Raw genomic sequence first — 19,295 nt, forward strand, 5'->3', positions numbered from 1 at the left:
AAAGAAAAGAAAAGAAAAGAAAAGGCAGGAGAATGAACAGAAGGAACAGTTCTAGGAATCCCCGACTGTTTCAAGTTGGTTCCTTTTCTATTCTCTCTGCCTTACTTCAAACCCTCCTCATCCTTTAGCTGGTGTATGGCCACCACTCTTTACATTTAAAAAATTTAAACAACAAACAGAAAAAGAACCTTCAAATAACACAAAATGTCAGTGGAAAGTAGCACTTTTCTTCTCCTCTCACCCAAAAAAAAACTATTAAGAGTTCTAAAAATAAACTTAGAAATACAACAAAGATTATGTGATTAACATTATATTAATAAGAGTAATATGCAAACTGACCATCACTCAGACACAAAGATAGCTATCTTCATGTGGTCACCACAAAATGGCTGGCAGGGGAGGGCAGTTGTGGGCAAGGGAGGGCCCCAGGCCTGTAGGGGACAGTTTGGGGGATCTGACCTGCAAGGGAGAGCAGTTGTGGGGGGACCAGGTCTGCAGGGGAAGACAGTTTGGGGGAACCAGGCTTGCAGGGTAGGGCCGTTGGGGGGTACCCAGGCCTGAAGGGGAAGGCCGTTGGGGGGTACCCAGGCCTGCAGGGGAAGGCCATTGGGGGGTACCCAGGCTTGCAGGGGAAGGCCGTTGGGGGGTACCCAGGCCTGCAGGGGAGGGCCGTTGGGGGGTACCCAGGCCTGCAGGGGAAGGCCGTTGAAGTGGACCAGGCCAGCAGGGGATAGCAGTGGGAGGGACTAGGCTTCAGGGGAGGACAATTGTGGGTGATTAGGCCAGCAGGAAGGGCAGTTAGGGGTGACCAGGCCAGTAGGGGAGGGCAGTTAAGCGCAATCAGGCTGGCAATGGAGTGGGTAGGAGGTGATCAGGCTGGCAGGTAGAAACAATTCAGGCAATCAGGAAGGCAGCTGGCAGCCAGTAGTCCTGAATCGGGCCTAAATGGGAGGTAGGACATCCCTCAAGGGGTCCCAGATTGGAGAGGGTGCAGGCTAGGCTGAGGAACACTCCCCCCCATGCAAATTCCGTGCACCGGGCCTCTAGTAAAACTTATAAAAAGCTGAAGTGTTGCCAAAACCGGTTTGGCTCAGTGGTAGAGCGTCAGTCTGCGGACTGAAAGGTCTCAGGTTCGATTCCAGTCAGGGGCATGTACATTGGTTGCGGGCACATCCCCGGTGGGGAGTGTGCAGGAGAAAGCTGGTCAATGTTTCTCTCTCATCGACGTTTCTAGCCTCCCCTCTCTCTCCCTTCCTCTCTGTAAAAAAATAAATAAAAAAAAATCAGGAGGATCCAAGATGGCTGCTCGGGTAGACACCTAACCGCAGCAGCACACAACAATTTCAATGGAATACAACTAAAATGTAGAGTGGACATCGCCCAGAGCTACAGGTAGTCGACTGACTGAAAATTCTACAACAAGAAGGAAAGAGAAAACCAGAAGGAAAATCAGAGGAGCTGAAAAAAGCCTAAGGTACGGAGACATGCTGCGCGCTCGCACGCACGCACGCACGCGCGGAGAGGTCACAGCCGGAGAGAAGGGGGCTGGGTGCTGCCTGGCGTTCCCTAGCAGGAAGGAAATAAAACCCCCAGCCTGTACTAAACCCCCGAACCAGCAGCGCTGACGCCCAGTTATGAGCCAGACCCTGGGGACCCAGGCTCCAGCGGGGGAGACGGGGCTGTGAGGCGGATTCCCAAGCGAGCAGCGAAAAGCAGGGCCCCCGGAGTCGCGCGCACATTGTGTGCAGAGGACTGAATGTTGACTTTGATGCTGGATTACCCTAGCCGGAAGAAACAAAGCCTCCGGCGGCGCTGTGCCTCAGTCCGGACTGCTCTGAACCCCAGTCCTGGACCAGACCCTGGGGACCCAGGCTCGGGCAGGGGGAGACCGGGCTGTGAGGCAGAATCCCAGAGGAGTGGCAAAAAGCGGAGCCCCCAGAGTCGCGCGCACTGCACGCAGAGGACAGTCTGTTGACTCTGATCCTAGACTCCCCTAGCAGGAAGGAGAAAAAAAAAGCTCCAGACTGGAGGAATGCGACAGGGAGCAGGAGCCCCTGCCGGACACCAGCCAGCCGGGTGCCGGCAGGGAGCCAGGCGACGGGGACCCCAGGGGGGGGGGGGGGCTTGCCCCTGAGCCATCGACCTCTGAGCGCGGGCTGCTTCCTGGGCGGCGCTGACCCCGGCAACAGGCTGGAGCAGCGCGGGAGCCCGAGAAAGGGGTGCCACAGGCCAACCTGCTGAGCTCCCAGGACAGGAGGAAGAAACCAAAGTTCTCAATGTGAAGACATCAAGTGAGAGCAAAAGATAGTAAAATTACTTAAGAAAGAATACAAAGAAGATCTTGAAAATTCAAAGACTAAGTCAGAACTCAACTCACCAGCCAACATTGCAACATAAATGCGTTAAAAAAAAAAAAAAAAGACAGAATGTTGGAACAGCAGTGGCCAGGCCTAGAGTGCCCAGGCACAAAGCAATGGCAACCGGGCCCAGAGCAGCAACGGCCAGGCCCCAGAGCAGCAGCAGCCAGAACCAGAGCAACAACAGCCAGCACTGGAGCAGCCAGACCTGGGGCACTGGCAGCCAGGACTGAGGCGGAGGCAGCCAAGCCCAGGGAGGCCAGTCCAGGAACACCCAGACCCGGAGTGGCCGGGCCCGGAGAAACCGGGCCCAGAGCAGCCGGGTTGGGAGCAGCCAGGTCCAGAACAGCAGTAGCCAAGCCCGGAGCATCCAGGCTGGGAGCGGCCAGACTCAGAGCGGCCGGGCCCGGGGCAGCCGGGCCCGGAGCAGCCGGGTCTGGTGCAGCCAGGCCTGGAGCAGCGGCTGCCAGGCTGGGAGCTGCCAGGCCCGGAGCAGCCAGGTCTGGTGTGGCCAGGCCTGGAGTAGCGGCTGCCAGGCTGGGAGCGGCCAGGCCCAGAGCAGCCGGGTCTTGTGTGGCCAGGCCCGGAACAGCGGCTGCCAGGCTGGGAGCGGCCAGGCCCGGAGCAGCCGGGTCTGGTGTGGCCAGGCCCGGAGCAGCGGCTGCCAGGCTGGGAGCAGCCAGGCCCGGAGCAGCCGGGTCGGGTGCGGCCAGGCCCGGAGCAGCAGCAGCCAGGTCCAGAGCAACTAGGTCGGGAGCGGCGGTGACCAGAACCGGAGCAGCTGGTTGTGGAACGAAACAGCCCGGAACAGCTAGGCCCGGAACAGCTCGCTCTTCGCCTGCCCCTGCCCCACGGCTGCCTCTCAGACATGGCTGGAAACTTTTGTGGGAACTTGAGGGTCTGCTGAATCAAGTGATGAAGGCTTAGATCTGGACGTGTTGAGTTAGTATAGCACTGGGGTGTTGATCTGTGAGTGCCTTGTGTGGGGCCTGGATGAGGCTGGTTGACCTATTTGGAAATGTCTTTTGTGTGAAATGTATCATTGGGCATGTGGTGGTATTATTGATATGAGAAAATGCTAAGTAACTGATTTACTATCTGAAAAGGGATTTACTATCAGGGAAAGGGAGGGAGGAAGAGACTGAACATAAACTGCACCTATGGATGAGGACAATGGGGGATGGGGAGGGGGCGGAGGGTGGGATGGGAACCTGGTGGAGGGAGGAAGAAATGAGGAACCTTTGTAACAATTTGAACAATAAAGATTGATTAAAAAAAAAAAAAAAAAAGCTGAAGTGTTTCCCAAAACAACTCCCACCTTATACTTGGTGAATGTGAAATTCTATATATAGAATAGGTGGTATAACATAAAAACTTACATACCAATTATTTCACTATAATTTAGACCATATTAATTCTCCAAGGAACATTTTCTGCATACAAAAACTCAATTTCTTTTTATTTCTTTCATGAAAGAAGAAAGCAGGTAAGAAAACTCTATGACCAGAGTGAATGGGATTACTATCTGCTTAACATTAAAAGATAATCCCATACATAATTCTGGACACACTAGGCTAAAATCAACACAAGTGCAATAAACACAAAAGTTAACCCCATAATAAAAAATCAGATTTTAATAAAATCAAGGTTTTTCAGTCAAATTATTAAAAATGTTATCAGAGTAAAACACATTCTCCCCCTCAAATATGTATGCAAAAAAAGCTTCCCTTTTTCCAATTTGACATTGCTAAACCAAAAATGAATCCCAAACCGATCTTTAATTTCTTTTTGTGGTATCATCTATTACTTTAGCATTTCACAGGAATTTGCATAACATGACAGAGAACAGAAATAAGAAATAATTGGTGCTTCAGTGCCACCCATATTATCTACTAAGACCACAGTGTGAGCAACAGAGTGTAGATTCATGGTAGTCATCCCCTGAATAAAACTGTTCAGACAGAATCCTCCACAGACACAGGTTTTTGCAGTATCCAAATCTTGGCAAAGATGGAAAGGAATAATATGAGAGCCATATGGAATCCTATTGGAAAAAAAGTTTTAAAAATATTTTAAAATATATTACTAGATTCAGAACTTCACATATTAGGATATAAATTATAGAAAATAGAATTATAACCATAAAAAATAAAACTATTAACTAAATGACACAATATACTGTTTTATCTTACAAACTGGGTAATGGAGAAAATATTCCAAAAAAACAGTATATGATATATTGTAAGACCAGTGTAATATGATAGGTTAACCATCTGTACACCATCAGCGTCTATAAACGAACCTTTTTGTTTAAATTTAAAATATCGAGGCAGTTAACTAGTTACATATATAGCTCTGTCATACAATTCTCATAATGTTAATTGATTTCTACTTGTGAAGAAACATTCAAATAAATCCACATACTCTCCTAGGCATCAATTATCCAAAAGGAAATTTTAAAACTATGTGAAACAAGCTGAAACCAGTTTGGCTCAGTGGATAGAGCATTGGCCTGCAGACTGAAAGAAGTCTTTTTTTTTTTTTTTTTTTAATATATTTTATTGATTTTGTACAGAGAGGAAGGGAGAGAGATAGAGAGTTAGAAACATCGATGAGAGAGAGTCATCGATCAGCTGCCTCTTGCACACCCCCCACTGGTGATATGCCCGCAACCAAGGTACATGCCCTTGACCGGAATCGAACCCGGGACCCTTCAGTCCCCAAGCCGACGCTCTATCCATTGAGCCAAACCGGTCTCGGCTGAAAGAAGTCTTATATGGCTGAAACTGGTTTGGCTCAGTGGTAGAGCATTGGCCTGCGGACTGAAAGGTCCCAGGTTTGATTCCGGTCAAGGGCATGCATGTACCTTGGTTGTGGGCACATCCCCAGTAGGGGGTGTGCAGGGGCAGCTGATCGATGTTTCTCTCTCATCGATGTTTCTAACTCTCTATCCCTCTCTCTTCCACTCTGTAAAAAAAATTAATAAAATATATTAAAAAAACAAACAAAAAAAACCCTATGTGAAACAAATTTAAAACACTGTTTGGGGCATTAGCTTTACTTTACTGGCTGAGCAGTAAGGCTGTCCTCACCTTGCTTAAATTATGCACCCTCCTGCTTTGTATTGGTACCCAATGCAATTAAAATCAAGTCTACACAAAACTAAAAGACAGTCTCTTGAGATTGCCCTCATCTACACAAAACTAAAAGATAGTCTCTTGAGATTGCCTGCCTAATGTCCAACTTCTTCCCCCTAAATACAACAATGCCCCAGGCACTTATTGCCTGTATACTGCTGTTTCTATATGCTGACACACATTAGGTGTTCAGATCTTTTTCAAAAAATAAAACCTATTCTTATTTAAACCAAAGTTAAAAACCCTTTTGAAAAGAAAAACATTACATAAAAAATAGTGGTTTACTTTTCTTAAAGAATTTGAAATTGGCCTTGTTTGCAATTTTTCATTTTTTCACATGTACTTATTTGTTGCTTGATTAAGTAACAATTTTCTAAAAACGGTGCCAGCAATTAACAATAAAAAAGATCTCTTACCTTTTGAGACAGTATGGAGGGACCTGGAGAGCATTATACTAAGTGAAATAGTCAGAGAAAGACATGTATCACATGATCTCACTCATATGTTAAGTCTAAGTAACAAAATAAACTGATAGACTGGATCCAGACACATGGAAGCATGGAACACAGTGGAGAATCTCAAGGAAGGCAGGGAGGGAGATAATCAACCAAGGATCTTTTATTTATTTACTTTTTTAAAGATATTTTATTGATTTTTTACAGAGAGGAAGAGAGAGAGAGCTAGAAACGTCGATGAGAGAGAAACATCGACCAGTTGCCTCTTGCACACCCCCTACTGGGGATGTGCCCGCAACCCAGGTACATGCCCTTGACAGGAATCGAACCCAGGACCCCTCAGTCCGCAGAATGACGCTCTACCACTGAGCCAACCAAGGATCTTGTATGCATATATGCAGGGCCCATGGACACAGACAATGGGGTGGTGAAGGCCTGTGGTAGAGGCTGGCTGGAGGCGGTCAATGGGGGGGAAAAGGGGACATATGTAATACTTTCAACAATAAAAAATTACTTAAAAAAAAAATCTGTACCAGGAAGTGTCTATCACATATTTACATCTAGGCTATTGGTTATATTCTAAGGCAGTGGTTGGCAAACTGCAGCTCATCATGTGGCTAATCATCAGAATTTTTAAGCTCTTCAGATGATTCCAAATGTTAAGTAAAGTTTGAGAACCACAACTCTAAAATAAGAATTCTTAAGCTATGGATTGAGAGGAAGGAGGATTGGATTGGATTTCAGAGGGGTTCATGAACATTTTAAAGTTGTATGCAAAATTTTGTGTGTACTCATGTGTGCATTTTTCTAGGACCATAATTCTGGTCAGTTGCTTTTAAAATTTTTCTTTTAATTTATTTTTAGTAAGGGGAAGGGAGAGGACAGAGAGGGGGGAGAAGAGGAAGGAAGAGAGAGGGGGGGAGGGAGAGGGAGAGAGATACATCTATGTGAGAGCAAAACATGGATGGGCTCTGGGGATCTAGACCACAACCCAGCCATGTGCCCCACTCAGAATTGAACTGGCAACTCTTCAGTGCATGGGACAGAATGATGCCAACCGAGCATCAGGGCAGGTTTTTTTTGTTTTGTTTTTTTTTAAGTTTTCAAGAGTCTCTCCCCTACTAAAAAAAATTAAGAATCTCTTCTTTGAAATATGGTCTTGCTACTATTTTATAGGCACTCAATAATGAAAGAAATGGAAGGAATACCTGAAGTTCCTTATCTCACAAAACCAACTTCAGTGAGTGCACAAAGGGAAAAGAACCAACCGTTATTGAGTCCTATTATGTGCCAAATGCTTTGGCATTACATTATCTCATTTATCTTCACAACTCTGTTCCTGTTTCAGATGGGAACATGGAATCAAAGGAGTTAAATGACTTGCTAAAGTCTGACTCCAAAGACCATACTTTACCACTATACCAGTTTAGAGTTATCAAACTTTAGAGTGCATCAGAACTACCAGGAAGACTTATTAACAGTTTCCAATTCAGTAGTTCTGGAGTGAAGTTCAAGAACTTGCATCTCTAACAAATTACTACGTGACATTGATGCTGCTGGTCAGGAGATCATAGTTTGAAAAACAATGCCATTTTTTCAAGCATTTATTAAGTGCCTAATATATGGCAAAAGCGGAGGTATCTCATTTTAAATACTAGGGAAACAGTGGAAAATAAGACTAAGTCCATGCCCTTATGGAACTTACAGTCTAGTGGGGAAAACTGACAGAAAACAAATGTTAAAAAAATTAATGCCAGGTAAGACATCCTATGACCAAAAAAAAACCAAAATAAAATAAAGCAATATAAGGGGTGGAGGATAAACTTTTAGATAGGGTCACAAAATAACTTTCTGGAGTTCCACTTGGATGAAGTGAGGAAGTAAGCTATAAGAATTTCTTGAGGAAAAAGCATTCCAAGAAGAGAGAGGTAGTAGCAAGGCCACCATAGCAAGGGGTCAGATTCTGCACAGAGCTGTGGTTACTTACTTACTAGTAGTCTGAGGATGATGAGAACACTAGAATGCTATCAAAAGAACCACATTTTATGACAACCAAAATCTTACCTATTATGTAATATGGTTCGTGCAGAAGATTCCAATAAAGTTAATGGTGTTTGCAGCATTATAACTGGAAGAGCTTTTGGCTGTTCAAAAGTATTTCCAAAAAGATCCAAGTACTCAAGGGACAAATTTTTAAATTCACTAGGCAAAAACGGAAGCTTATTTCGAGCTGCCGACAAAAATCGCAGGTTTATCAATTGTCCTATCTTCATAGGAAATTGAATCAATTCATTATCATCAAGTTTTAAATCTGTAAGTTCTCGGAGCTGGCAAAACTGCACAGGTAGTGCCTTAATTTTGTTCTTGCTCAGATCCAAACTCCGAAGTGATTTCTGGAGTGTAGATTGACACAATGCCACACTAAATGACTCCAAGTGATTGTCATTCAGGTTAAGTTCTTGAAGGTGAATGAGGTCTCCAACTGTAGCTGGAAGCTTTTTTATATGATTGTGACTCAAGTCTAATTTCTTAAGGTTTTTTAAGCAAAGCATACGCATATCAACTCGGACAAGCCCACAATAAGAAGTCTGAAGATGTTCCAGATAATATGGGAAGTTTTTGCTTAGAGGATAGTGCTTTTTGGATGTGATGACCATTTTAGTTTTAAAATTTTCAAATTCTGAAGTCTTCACTGGTGTGAGGGGTGAAAATTGTGTCTCAACATCACAGCCTCTATGAGCCAGTCTCAGAGCTGAAAGGAAACTCTTTAAACTGCTGGAATTGGCCTGAATAAATAAAAGTAAGTTGTATAAGTATAAATTTCATTTTAGATAATGAATACATAATTCAACATATAACAAATTCTGTCTAGTTATATAGGCAAATGATCCAATTATAACTAAAAATGGTTATAAAAACAATTTTTTAGTATTCTATTTTGACTAAATTTCAATATAGATACAACTTTAAGGTTTGGTTTTTTTTTTAATGTTGAGAGACAAACTCTAAAGAAAACTGTTCAGCAGGGGAACCATAGAGTATAAAATAAAATACGAAAGCATGAAAAAATTCCACCTGAGATTTGGGTTTAAGATGAATTCATCCAGACCTCCAGTGCCCCTGCGATAGGCTAAGATAGCCCTGTGCACTGTAAAATGTACAGGGGTTCCATTCATAAAGATCAGGAGTTGTGAAAAGCCAGGCCTTGTCTATCAAAATCAGACTTAAATGGCTACTGTCAAGAGTATAAGGAAATATCAAAATCAAGTGAGAATGCTTACAATTGAACAGAGATATCACCAATCAAGTGGTATATTAACTGTCATCAAGCCCTAGCTGGTTTGACTCAGTGGATAGTGTCAGCCTGTGGACTGAAGGGTCCCAGGTTCGATTCTGGTCCAGGGCACCTGCCTGGGTTGCGGCTCCATCCCCAGTGGGGGGCATGCAGGAGACGTCTCTCATCATTGATGTTTATGTTTCTGTTTCCTCTCTCTCCCTCACCACTCTCCCTCTCTGAAATCAATAAAAATATTTTTTTAAAAAAAATAAAAATAACAAATACTTTGCAGGATACTTTACAAGTTTACTAAAGTTTACATGTGAAGGAATAGGGAACTTTAAGTGTAGGAAACGAAGTATGCGATCCTATTTGTTTAGAATGAGGGAGCTTGGTAGACGAGTAAAAGATTAGAAATACAGCATGAGGATAGATTCTAGATGAGCCTGATGTCAGGGTTAAGGAGGACAGAATGATCAGGCTGTGGGCAATCACTGAAGTATTTTGAGTATGAGAATTACATAGAGCTTAGTATTACTTTGGCAGTAGTATACAGTAAAGTAGAGTGAGAAAAACCTGGAGATCTTGGTCAAGTAGACAGTACCAACTTGGAGTTACATACAATACGGGTTGAGCTATGGGAATGGAAGGCAAGTATGGCAGAAAACTGAAATAAAGCCTTTATTTAGGGGACAGGAAAAAGGTTGTCAGAGATAAGAGACAAAGAAGTGGTTAAAGGTAAATCAGGACAGGATTTGTAACAGATGCCAAGAAAGGAAAGAAGGAAATGGTCATCCGTGTCAAATTCTAGAGCTAAAAAATGTGAGAAAAAAATGGCAATGTGATTGGCAAATAAAAGGAGATCACTGATCTTTGAGGCAGTGTTTTGGATACATCAGTGAAAGTAAAGGTAAAAACAGCCAAAACCGGTTTGGCTCAGTGGATAGAGCGTCGGCTTGGGGACTGAAGGGTCCTGGGTACAATTCCGGTCAGGGGCATGTACCTTGGTTGAGGACATATCCCCAGTAGGGGGTGTGCAAGAGGCAGCTGATCGATGACTCTCTCTCATCGACGTTTCTAGCTCTCTCTCTCTCCCTTCCTCTCTGTACATCAATAAAAAAACACACACACACACATATATATATATATATATATATATATATATATATACACACACACACATATATATATATATATATATATATATATATATATATATATATATATATATATGTTCCCTATTCCTTCACATGTAAACTTTAGGAAACTTGTAAAGTATCCTGCAAAGTATTTGTTACTTTTATTTGTTTTTTAAAAATATTTTTATTGATTTCAGATTACTATATAAAAAAAAAAAAAAAAAAATAAAAAAAAAAGAAAGTAAAGGTAAAAACAGATCCTAAGAAAAATGGAGACAATAAATTTAACCCTGTCTTCCCAGAAATTTGTTTATCCTATTTTTTAAATACGTAAGACTTCACTTGCTTTTTAGGTAGAAAAAAAGAGTTAGTGCCCTAGCCAGTTTGGCTCAGTGGATAGAGTGTAGGCCTGTGGACTGAAAGGTCCCGGGTTTGATTCTGGCCAAGGGCATGTGCCTCGGTTGCAGGCTTGATCCCCAGGCCCCGATTGGGGCTCATATGGGAGGCAGCCAATGCATGTGTCTCTCTCACAGCGATATTTCTCTGTCTCTCCCCTTCACTTCCATTCTCCCTAAGAATCAATGGGAAAATATCCTTGGGTAAGGATTAATAACAACAACAACAAAAATTAGTGGAAGGATAGACTAAACATCAAGTGAAAATGAAAAATCACAAGAACAGAAGGAGGTAGGACAAAATGATTCCATTCAACACAGATACCTTAAAAGTTGTTAAACTTTTAATGTTTGAAAAGGATTTTGCTTAGGGTTAAGAATAATGCAAGGATGAATAAGACATTGCTCCTACCCTCAAGGAAAAGGGAAAACAAAAAAAGAAGGAAAAGAAGAACAAAGAAGCAGTCTTTTTTTTCTTTTTATTCTAATGGTCTATCTAGTTTTAAAAATAATTATAGTAATAAAATACCCCAACAAGGTTCTAATTGCATTTTATCCTTTTTTTAAAAAGAAAAAAATTTTTTTAACACTTATATAACCTATAATTCAGCTGGCAAAATGTAGACCCGTGCCACCTTCCTTGAGAGTTCCAGTATAAGAACACCTTAAGGCTCTATTTTGGGTACAGAAGCAAACCTAGTTTTCCTCCCTATCAAGGGCAGCCTTATACAAAGGCTGCCTCTGTCCTTTTAGAGGAATATATTGGTAAACACTACTAGGAAGCTGCCATCACTTCTTCAAATACATCTGCAAGAGTACGTCCCTATTCAGCCATGAGAGATATCAGGATGCTCAAAAGCCTCTTTTATTTTTGGTCAATCCTTACCCAAAAATCCTTTTTCCATTGATTTTTTTTTTTTTTTAAGAGAGTAGAAGGGAGAAGAAGTAGAGAGAGATTGATGTGAGAGAGACACATTAATTGGTTGCCTCCCATATGAACCTCCACAGAGGCTGGGTATTAAGCCTACAACAAAATATGTGCCCTTGACCCTTCAGTCCTTCACTGATGCTCTAATCACTGAGCCAAACCAGCTATGGGTCAAATGGCCTCTAATTTAATTTAAAGAAAATACAGCCAACCAACCTTAAGATTAATATTTTTAATATCATACCTTACTTAGGCAGATATCCACAGCAGGTTCCTTTAATCGAACAGTGGCTTTCCCCTCATCCACAAATTTGGTGAAGAATTGCTCAATGTTCCCCTTTAGCTGCTTAAAACCAATGGGAAAAAAAGAACAAAATCAAGTACTGTTAATACTAGCAGTTATTACTAGCAGAATATGCCAGTCATTTTGTGAGGTTTGTCTTTTAGTCCTTATGTCTGGGTATTTTACAGTTTTAAGTTTTTTGTTTTGTTGGGTTTGTTTTTAGTAGTTGGGTAGCTACATTTCTTATCTACCTTCTGATAGGTACTATTGTTCTATCAGTTCAGTTAACTCTGTCCTCTTCTGAGAACAGAATCCCCTGTGTTTTGAGAGAATATTCCTCTTCTCCCATTCCAACTATGTAGCTATAGTGAGTTGCCAAGAGTAAATACCTGCCTTTTAAATTTCAGTCCATTAGTCTGGGGTGAGCATACCTCCCACAAGATTATAAATTCCACAAAAGCAGGTATCTTGTCTCCTTTGTTCATTTTTGTATCCCCAGAGCTAGACAATGACTAACACATAACAGATGCTCAAAATATTTTAATGACTGATGTTACTTCTGCTTTAGACTTCAACAACAATTTATCCAGAAGCCATTATATATCAGATTAACTATAATAGGGGGCTTGGGATAACAGAGATGAATAAAACCAGAATGGTAAGCACACTTAGACAGTTGTCAATCTGACATTTATTAAAATAATTGTAAATATAATTAAGGCAAATATGTAAGCAATTATTAAGACGAGGAAGTTCAGGCTACTATAAAACCTTATATAACAAAGAAATCTTACCTGGTCTTAGGATATGAAGGTGACCTTGAAGGTGAGAACTAAAGGATTAGGACATGTATAAGAGAGAGAAGATGGCTTACTAATAAAAGGGAACCATGTGCAAAGCATTGAAAGCAAGAAAGCTTGGCAGCTGTGAGGAGCTGAAAGAAGTTCAGTATGGCTGAAAGATCCAGTGAAAAGGTAAGAGAGCCTAAAGAGGTAAACAGATTAAACGGTGAAAGATGTTTTAAACCATGTTAAGAATGTTGTGGGGGTTTGTTAATTCTTACTTGAAGATATTTTTTTTCCATTGATTTTTAGAGAGAGGGAGGGAGGGAGGAAAAGAGAAACATCGATGTTACACATCGATTGGTTGTGCATTCTCGACTGGGACTGGGGAATTCAAACCTGCAATCCAAGTCAGTGCCTTTGGTGCATGGGCCTATGCTCTAACCCAGGGGTGAGAAAGATCTGGCCTGCAGGGCCGTATAAAGGTCTTGAAATCATTTGGTCTGAACCTGCCAAGGCATTAAGGTTTAGTTAATTAGATGTTTGACCAAATATAGCAGGTTAATTTGTAAGCTGATCATTTTGTATGACTGTAAATAATGTTATAGATATCTAAATGGCTCTTGACAGAAAAAGGGTGCCCATCCTGATCTAACCACTGAGAAATACTGGCCAGGACAAGAATTTTGTATTTTGGCCCTAGCTGGGTAGCTCAGTTGGTTAGAGCATCATCCAGATACACCAAAGTTTCAGGTTCAATCCTTAGTCAGGGCACATACAAGAATCAACCAATGAATGCAGGTAAGTAGAACAACAAATCGTTCTCTCTCTCCCTCCCTCTCTCTTTAAAATGGATAATTAAAAAAAAGAAAAAAAGAAAAAGAATTTCAGATATATCCTAACAATGATATTCATTGGAAGAATTTAAGCTGGGAATATCATTAGATCTATATCTTTACAGGTTCCCTTTAACCACAGGGTAAGAATGGACTTTGGAGGCTAGGGGGTGGGGATGAAGAGTGGGAGGAGGGAAGGACAACAGAGGTAGTGATCCTTTAAGAGATTAGCCAGGCAAGGTATAATGATGGGTTAGACTACAACTGGGATGGATGAAAATTTGAAAGATATCTAGGAGGTAGAATTGAAAGGATTCAATAATATATTGGATGCAGGGAGGCAAAGGCTTTAAGATTTCTGGATAAAAACAGAATACTAATTAATAAGTTGTAGAACACTGTCAGAAAAGCAGGTTATGGGTGACAAGGACAATTACTGTCTAGGTATTTTGAGGTTGAGATGCTGCAACACATCCAAGTGAAGATTTCCAGTAGACAGCAGATTAAAATCAGAAGTTAAGCCAAAACCGGTTTGGCTCAGTGGATAGTGTCGGCCTGCGGACTGAAGGGTCCTGGGTTCGATTCCGGGGCTGTACCTTGGTTGCAGTCACATGGGGGGCGGGGGGAGGTGGTGGTGGTGCAGAAGGCAGCTGATCGATGTCTCTCTCTCATGGATGTTTTTAGCTCTCTATCCCTCTCTTCCTCTCTGTAAAAACCCAATAAAATATATATATTTAAAAAAAGAAGTTAAGGGATTTATACATTTATCTGGATAAGATGAAAAGTATGTTTCTCACTGCTCTTCTAAGATCTATTCCTTCTGATGACCACCAATTTGATGCCCTCCATCAATATGTCATGCAGATTTATAAAGTCAGATGTGAGTCATGACTATTTCTGTGAGTGTATGTGTGTATGTGTGGGGGGAGCTAAATGTTGTCCAGCATTTTTTTTTAAGTGAAAAAAGAATATAAAAAAGTGTACCACATTGGGCAAACTATCACATCACATCAAACATACATACACACGTGCACACCCCTCTAAGATACAATTGTACCCCCCTTATCTAAGGGGGAAGATACATTCCAAGGTGCCCAATCAATGTATGGAAGAACAGACTGGCAAACTCATATAATGTTTTTTCCTATGTATACATGCCTATGACAAAGTTTAAATTCTAAATTAAGAACAGTAAGAGATTAACAATAATAACTAATAATAAATAGAATAATAATTTTTTAAAAAGTAAGTAAAAGGAGAAGACTGGCCAAAGATATAAATTTGGATATCACAATTGGAGGGTAGCTGAAATCATAGGACAGAAAAGTAAGTGTAAGAAAGAGGCCTATGGTACTTTCCATACTTAGCACAAATACCTAGCCTTCAAGGCCCAGGACCAATACCAGCACCACCTTAATTCATCCAAAAACGTTTTCTGAGCACCTAAGATTTTCCAAGCCCTGTGGTACCTCTCTTCTACAAAACTTTCTTAAGCCCCGATAATTAATTGGGTCGGCAGCTAAGTAATTGCGGGTTTCACACATATATGGCTTCAGTTGAATTTTTAGGTTTGCAGACGTAGTACAAATGTAAAACACATTTTGTTATTTGATAGTTGGCTATTCAGCTGTTAATCAGTAAAAAAAGTTTTTTGATCTGTTTTGTAGTTTTCGTTTGGTGTTCGTTGAAAAATGGAAAATCAAAAGGAACATTTTCGTCATATTTTGCTTTTTTATTTCCGCAAAGGGAAAAACGCATCGCAAGCTCATAAAAAGTTATGTGCTGTTTATGGTGACGAAGCCTTAAAAGAATGGCAGTGTCAAAATTGGTTTGCCAAATTTCGTTCTGGTGATTTTTCACTCAAAGATGAAAAACGCTCTGGTCGTCCAGTTGAAGTTGATGACGCCCTAATGAAAGCAATAATCAATTCCGACTGTCACAGTACAACACGTGAGATTGCAGAGAAGCTTCATGTATCACATACATGCATTGAAAATCACTTAAAACAACTTGGCTATGTTCAAAAACTCGATACATGGGTTCCTCACGAACTTAAAGAATCACAGTTAACGCAACGCATTAGCAGCTGCGATTTGCTAAAGAAACGTAATGAAAATGATCCATTTTTAAAACGACTGATAACTGGCGATGAAAAATGGGTTGTTTACAACAATATCAAGTGGAAAAGATCGTGGAGCAGGCCAGATGAACCAACTCAAACAACATCAAAAGCTGATATTCATCAAAAGAAGGTTTTGTTATCAGTTTGGTGGGATTACAAAGGAATTTTCTACTTTGAACTCTTACCACCCAACCGAACGATCAATTCTGATGTCTACATTGAACAACTAACGAAATTAAACAATGCAGTTGAAGAAAAGCGGCCCGAATTGACAAATCGAAAAGGTGTTGTATTCCATCATGACAATGCAAGGCCACACACATCTTTGGTCACTCGGCAAAAATTAATGGAGCTTGGTTGGGATGTTTTGCCACATCCACCATATAGTCCTGACCTTGCACCATCTGATTACTTTTTGTTTCGATCTTTACAAAACTCCTTGAATGGTAAAAATTTCAATAATGATGATGATGTCAAATCGTACCTGATTCAGTTTTTTGCTAATAAAAACCAGAAGTTTTTTGAACGTGGGATTATGATGCTGCCTGAAAGATGGCAAAAGGTCATTGATCAAAATGGGCAATACATTATAGAATAAAGTTATTTAGTTCCATGAAAAAATTCTTTGATTTTTAAAAACCCGCAATTACTTAGTTGCCGACCCAATAGAATTCATCTCATTGTTTCCTCTTTTATTACAGCACTTATCGTAGCCCATCTTGTAAGTAATGGTTTCTTTTTTCTAATCTCAGGACAGTGACTCAATCAATCTTCCAAGTTTCTAGCACTGCACCCTGTGCATAATAAGTCTGCAATTAGTGATTTATTAATAAATTTTAATTAGGATTTCCTCCTGCAATTGACGGTGCAATAGGTTACTTTTTAAAAATATGTTTTTACTGATTTTAGAAAGGAAGGGAGAGGGGGAAATATCTAAGTACCACGACTGGGGATCATAACCACAACCTGGGCATGTGCCCTGACCATGAATGAAACTGGTGACCTTTTGGTGCACAGGATGATGCTCAACCAACTGAGCCACACTGGCCAGGGCACAATAGGAGTTTTAAGAGATTATCATCACACTTTTTTTTAAATAGGCAGTACCTGAGCGAAGCATGAGAGGCCTGGGCAGATCCAATTCTAATTATGAGTTTGTTTTTGTCACCTAACAATTTTGTAAGCTTCACAATGTTGGGTGATTTCTAAAGTCCTATCGATTTGAAAAATTATGAGTTGATTCTAGCAACAGGAGGAAATTATTCACTTTCAACTATTTACATGAAGTACTAGGCGTCTCTGAATGAGACTGTAATAGTCCTCAATTAAATATTCCCTGTGAAGTACAATACTGTAAGGGTGGGCAATGAATCCCACCCTCTACTTTATTTACAGACACAGGGTAGTCCAGTCAGTTTGACAAAATAACAGTGCCTGGCATTGAAAGAGAAAGATTTTATAAAACCCATGCTTTAAAAATTCTATTTCAAGATCAACCAAAGACCTCGTATGCACCCATGGGCACAGACAACAGGGTGCTGAAGGTCTAGTTTACTAAGAAAAAACCCTGGACCTATGAAATAAGGTCTTAGGAAATTAGACATTTAAGGAAAGAGAAAGACAGAGAGAGATGCAGTAACCAACTTTAAAAAAAAATCAAGATGCAACCCAAAGCGTTACTGTTTTACTATTGCTAGAGGGATACGATTCATCATCCCTTTAGGCCCCCCCTTTTTTTTACGCCAGCGAAAATTTTGTGGAGGAAACCGAATTTACTGAACGGAAATACAGTGATTTTACTCTCCCCTCGAATTGAATTACTGCTGTGAGCCCGGGAGTCTGGCGCCTTCGGGCACTCGGCCATCCGGACACCTGAATTACTCCTGTGAACCCGAAGCCGCAGGAGAGAGCAAGTGCGCAGCCAGAGGGGCCTCAGAAGCCCCCTCCGGGCTGGGAGGCCCGGAACCGTGCGCCGCCCCCGCGGCCCGAGCCCACGGGCCTCAGGCCCCTCCCGCCGCGGCGCGCCCGCCGCTCCCCTCACCTCGTAGCGGGTCCCGCGCTTGTCCTTCAGGGTGGCGACGAGCAGGCAGGCGGGCCGCGGGGCTCCCGCTCGCCCGGCCGGAGGCCGCGGGGGGCTTCGGGGCGCCTGCTGGCAGAGGCTCAACAGCGCGCGGACGCCCTTGCCCCGGTTCCTCAACCCCAAGGCCGGCAAGTGCCGACTGACCACCTCCGCCTCGCAGTGCAGCCTCATCTCCGGAGCGGAGCGCGGCGGCAGAGTCGCAGCCCGACTTTAAAACGCGGCGATTCCCGCGCGCCGCCGCGCCGCCGCCGAGGTCCTCGAACGCGGGCTGCCCGCGGGCTGCCTGTCTGCTCCGCGCCAGCGTCGCGGCTCTCGGCACAGGGGCTCCGGGGGCCTCCCTCAGGGCCGCGTCTTCACGGCGGCTGCGGCGGCAGAGCGCGGGCACCGACAGCCTGAGGTCCCCGCGGGCGCCTCCCGAAGCCGGCGACGGGCCGGGCGTGGCCCTTCCCCGACTTCCGGGGCGGGAGCTTGGCGCTGGGGGCGGAGTTCTCCTTCCCGTTACTTACACACTGCGCCCGCTGAGTTTTCCGAGGGAAGGCGGTGTGTGTTAGGAGGAAAATGTCTTTGCTTACCCAGCGTTGGCATGAGTTGGGGTCCTCACCAGTTGCCCAGTGCCAGCTAGGGTGGGCATTCCCTGGCCCTGTTGGGCTGGTATTTTGTTTTTGGTGGCCCCCCTCGTTCCAGAGACAACACCTGTCACAGCAGAAGGAACTTGTTAGGACAGTACTGGACTTTGCAACTTCTGTTGAACAGATTCCCACTTTACAACTGCGAGGGGTTAGGATGGAGTAACTGGTTTAAATGCGTGTGAGACTTGGAAAGACCAGGGGGCGGGCCCTTTGGAGCCCTTATTCTGTCTCCGAAAGGGACTGGGACCCGGGCAGCGGGTCTGCCTCAGCACAGTCTGGGATGTGTGGGTTCTTGACTTTCTGCAGGAAAGAATTCAAGATAAGCTAGGTCAGTGGCCGGCAAGCCACATGCGGCTCTTTGGCCCCTTGAGTGTGGCTCTTTCACAAAAAAACATGCGTGGGCTCGCACATACAGTGCGATTGAAACTTCGTGGCCCATGCGCAGAGGTCGGTTTTTGTCCTGGCCTGGGTGAGTCTATTTGAAGAACTGGCTTTAGAACACTCAAGGGGCCAAAGAGCCGAAACCAGTTTGGCTCAGTGGGTAGAGCACCAGCCTGCGGACTGAAAGTTCCCGGTTCGATTCTAGTCAAGGACATGTACCTTGGTTGCGGGCACATCCCCAGTAGGGGGTGTGCAAGAGGCAGCTGATCGATGATTCTCTCTCATGGATGTTTCTAACTTTCTATCCCTCTCTCTTCCTCTCTGTAAAAAAATCAATAAAATATATATTTTTAAAAAAAGGGGGGGGGGAGGGAGGCAAAGAGCCAATTTACCGACCACTGGGCTAGGTGATTTTGGGAGTATCTGCCCCCTGATGGTCAGTGTGTGTCATAGCGACCAGTCAGTTGGACACTTAGCATATTAACCTTTTATCT

At 43.0% G+C, this 19,295-nt stretch overlaps 1 protein-coding gene across 4 annotated transcripts; it reads right to left on the reverse strand.

Moving 5' to 3' along the window:
• Positions 1–3,786: 3,786 nt before the first annotated feature.
• LRR1 (leucine rich repeat protein 1) lies at positions 3,787–18,242 on the reverse strand. Of its 4 annotated transcripts, none has more exons than XM_036441585.2 (4): positions 17,753–18,239; positions 11,933–12,034; positions 8,014–8,735; positions 3,787–4,401 (listed from the first exon to the last, which is right to left on the reverse strand). In XM_036441585.2, the coding sequence occupies exons 1-4, from the start codon at positions 17,960–17,962 to the stop codon at positions 4,161–4,163; spliced, it is 1,275 nt and encodes a 424-aa protein (XP_036297478.1). In that variant the 5' UTR covers positions 17,963–18,239; the 3' UTR covers positions 3,787–4,160. The 4 variants fall into 4 exon arrangements, with proteins under 4 accessions (XP_036297478.1, XP_036297479.1, XP_036297480.1 ...); XM_036441586.2 differs by having other exon boundaries at positions 11,933–12,031; positions 17,753–18,238; XM_036441587.2 differs by lacking the exon at positions 8,014–8,735 and having other exon boundaries at positions 11,933–12,031; positions 17,753–18,242.
• Between the last annotated feature and the right edge of the window lie 1,053 nt (positions 18,243–19,295).

The sequence above is a fragment of the Pipistrellus kuhlii genome, unplaced genomic scaffold (genome assembly GCF_014108245.1).
Source record: "Pipistrellus kuhlii isolate mPipKuh1 unplaced genomic scaffold, mPipKuh1.p scaffold_m20_p_172, whole genome shotgun sequence".
Lineage (NCBI taxonomy): Eukaryota > Metazoa > Chordata > Mammalia > Chiroptera > Vespertilionidae > Pipistrellus > Pipistrellus kuhlii.

Bases quoted from the DNA above. Each gene is read 5' to 3' on its own strand.
- LRR1 (XM_036441585.2), bottom strand. From the start codon at position 17,962: ATGAGGCTGCACTGCGAGGCGGAGGTGGTCAGTCGGCACTTGCCGGCC. The intron at 8,736-11,932 runs GTATGATATTAA...TTATTTATTCAG, and splicing joins TGGATATCTGCCTAAGTAAG to GCCAATTCCAGCAGTTTAAA. The intron at 4,402-8,013 runs GTAAGATTTTGG...TTTTTCCAATAG, and splicing joins CGAACCATATTACATAATAG to GATTCCATATGGCTCTCATA.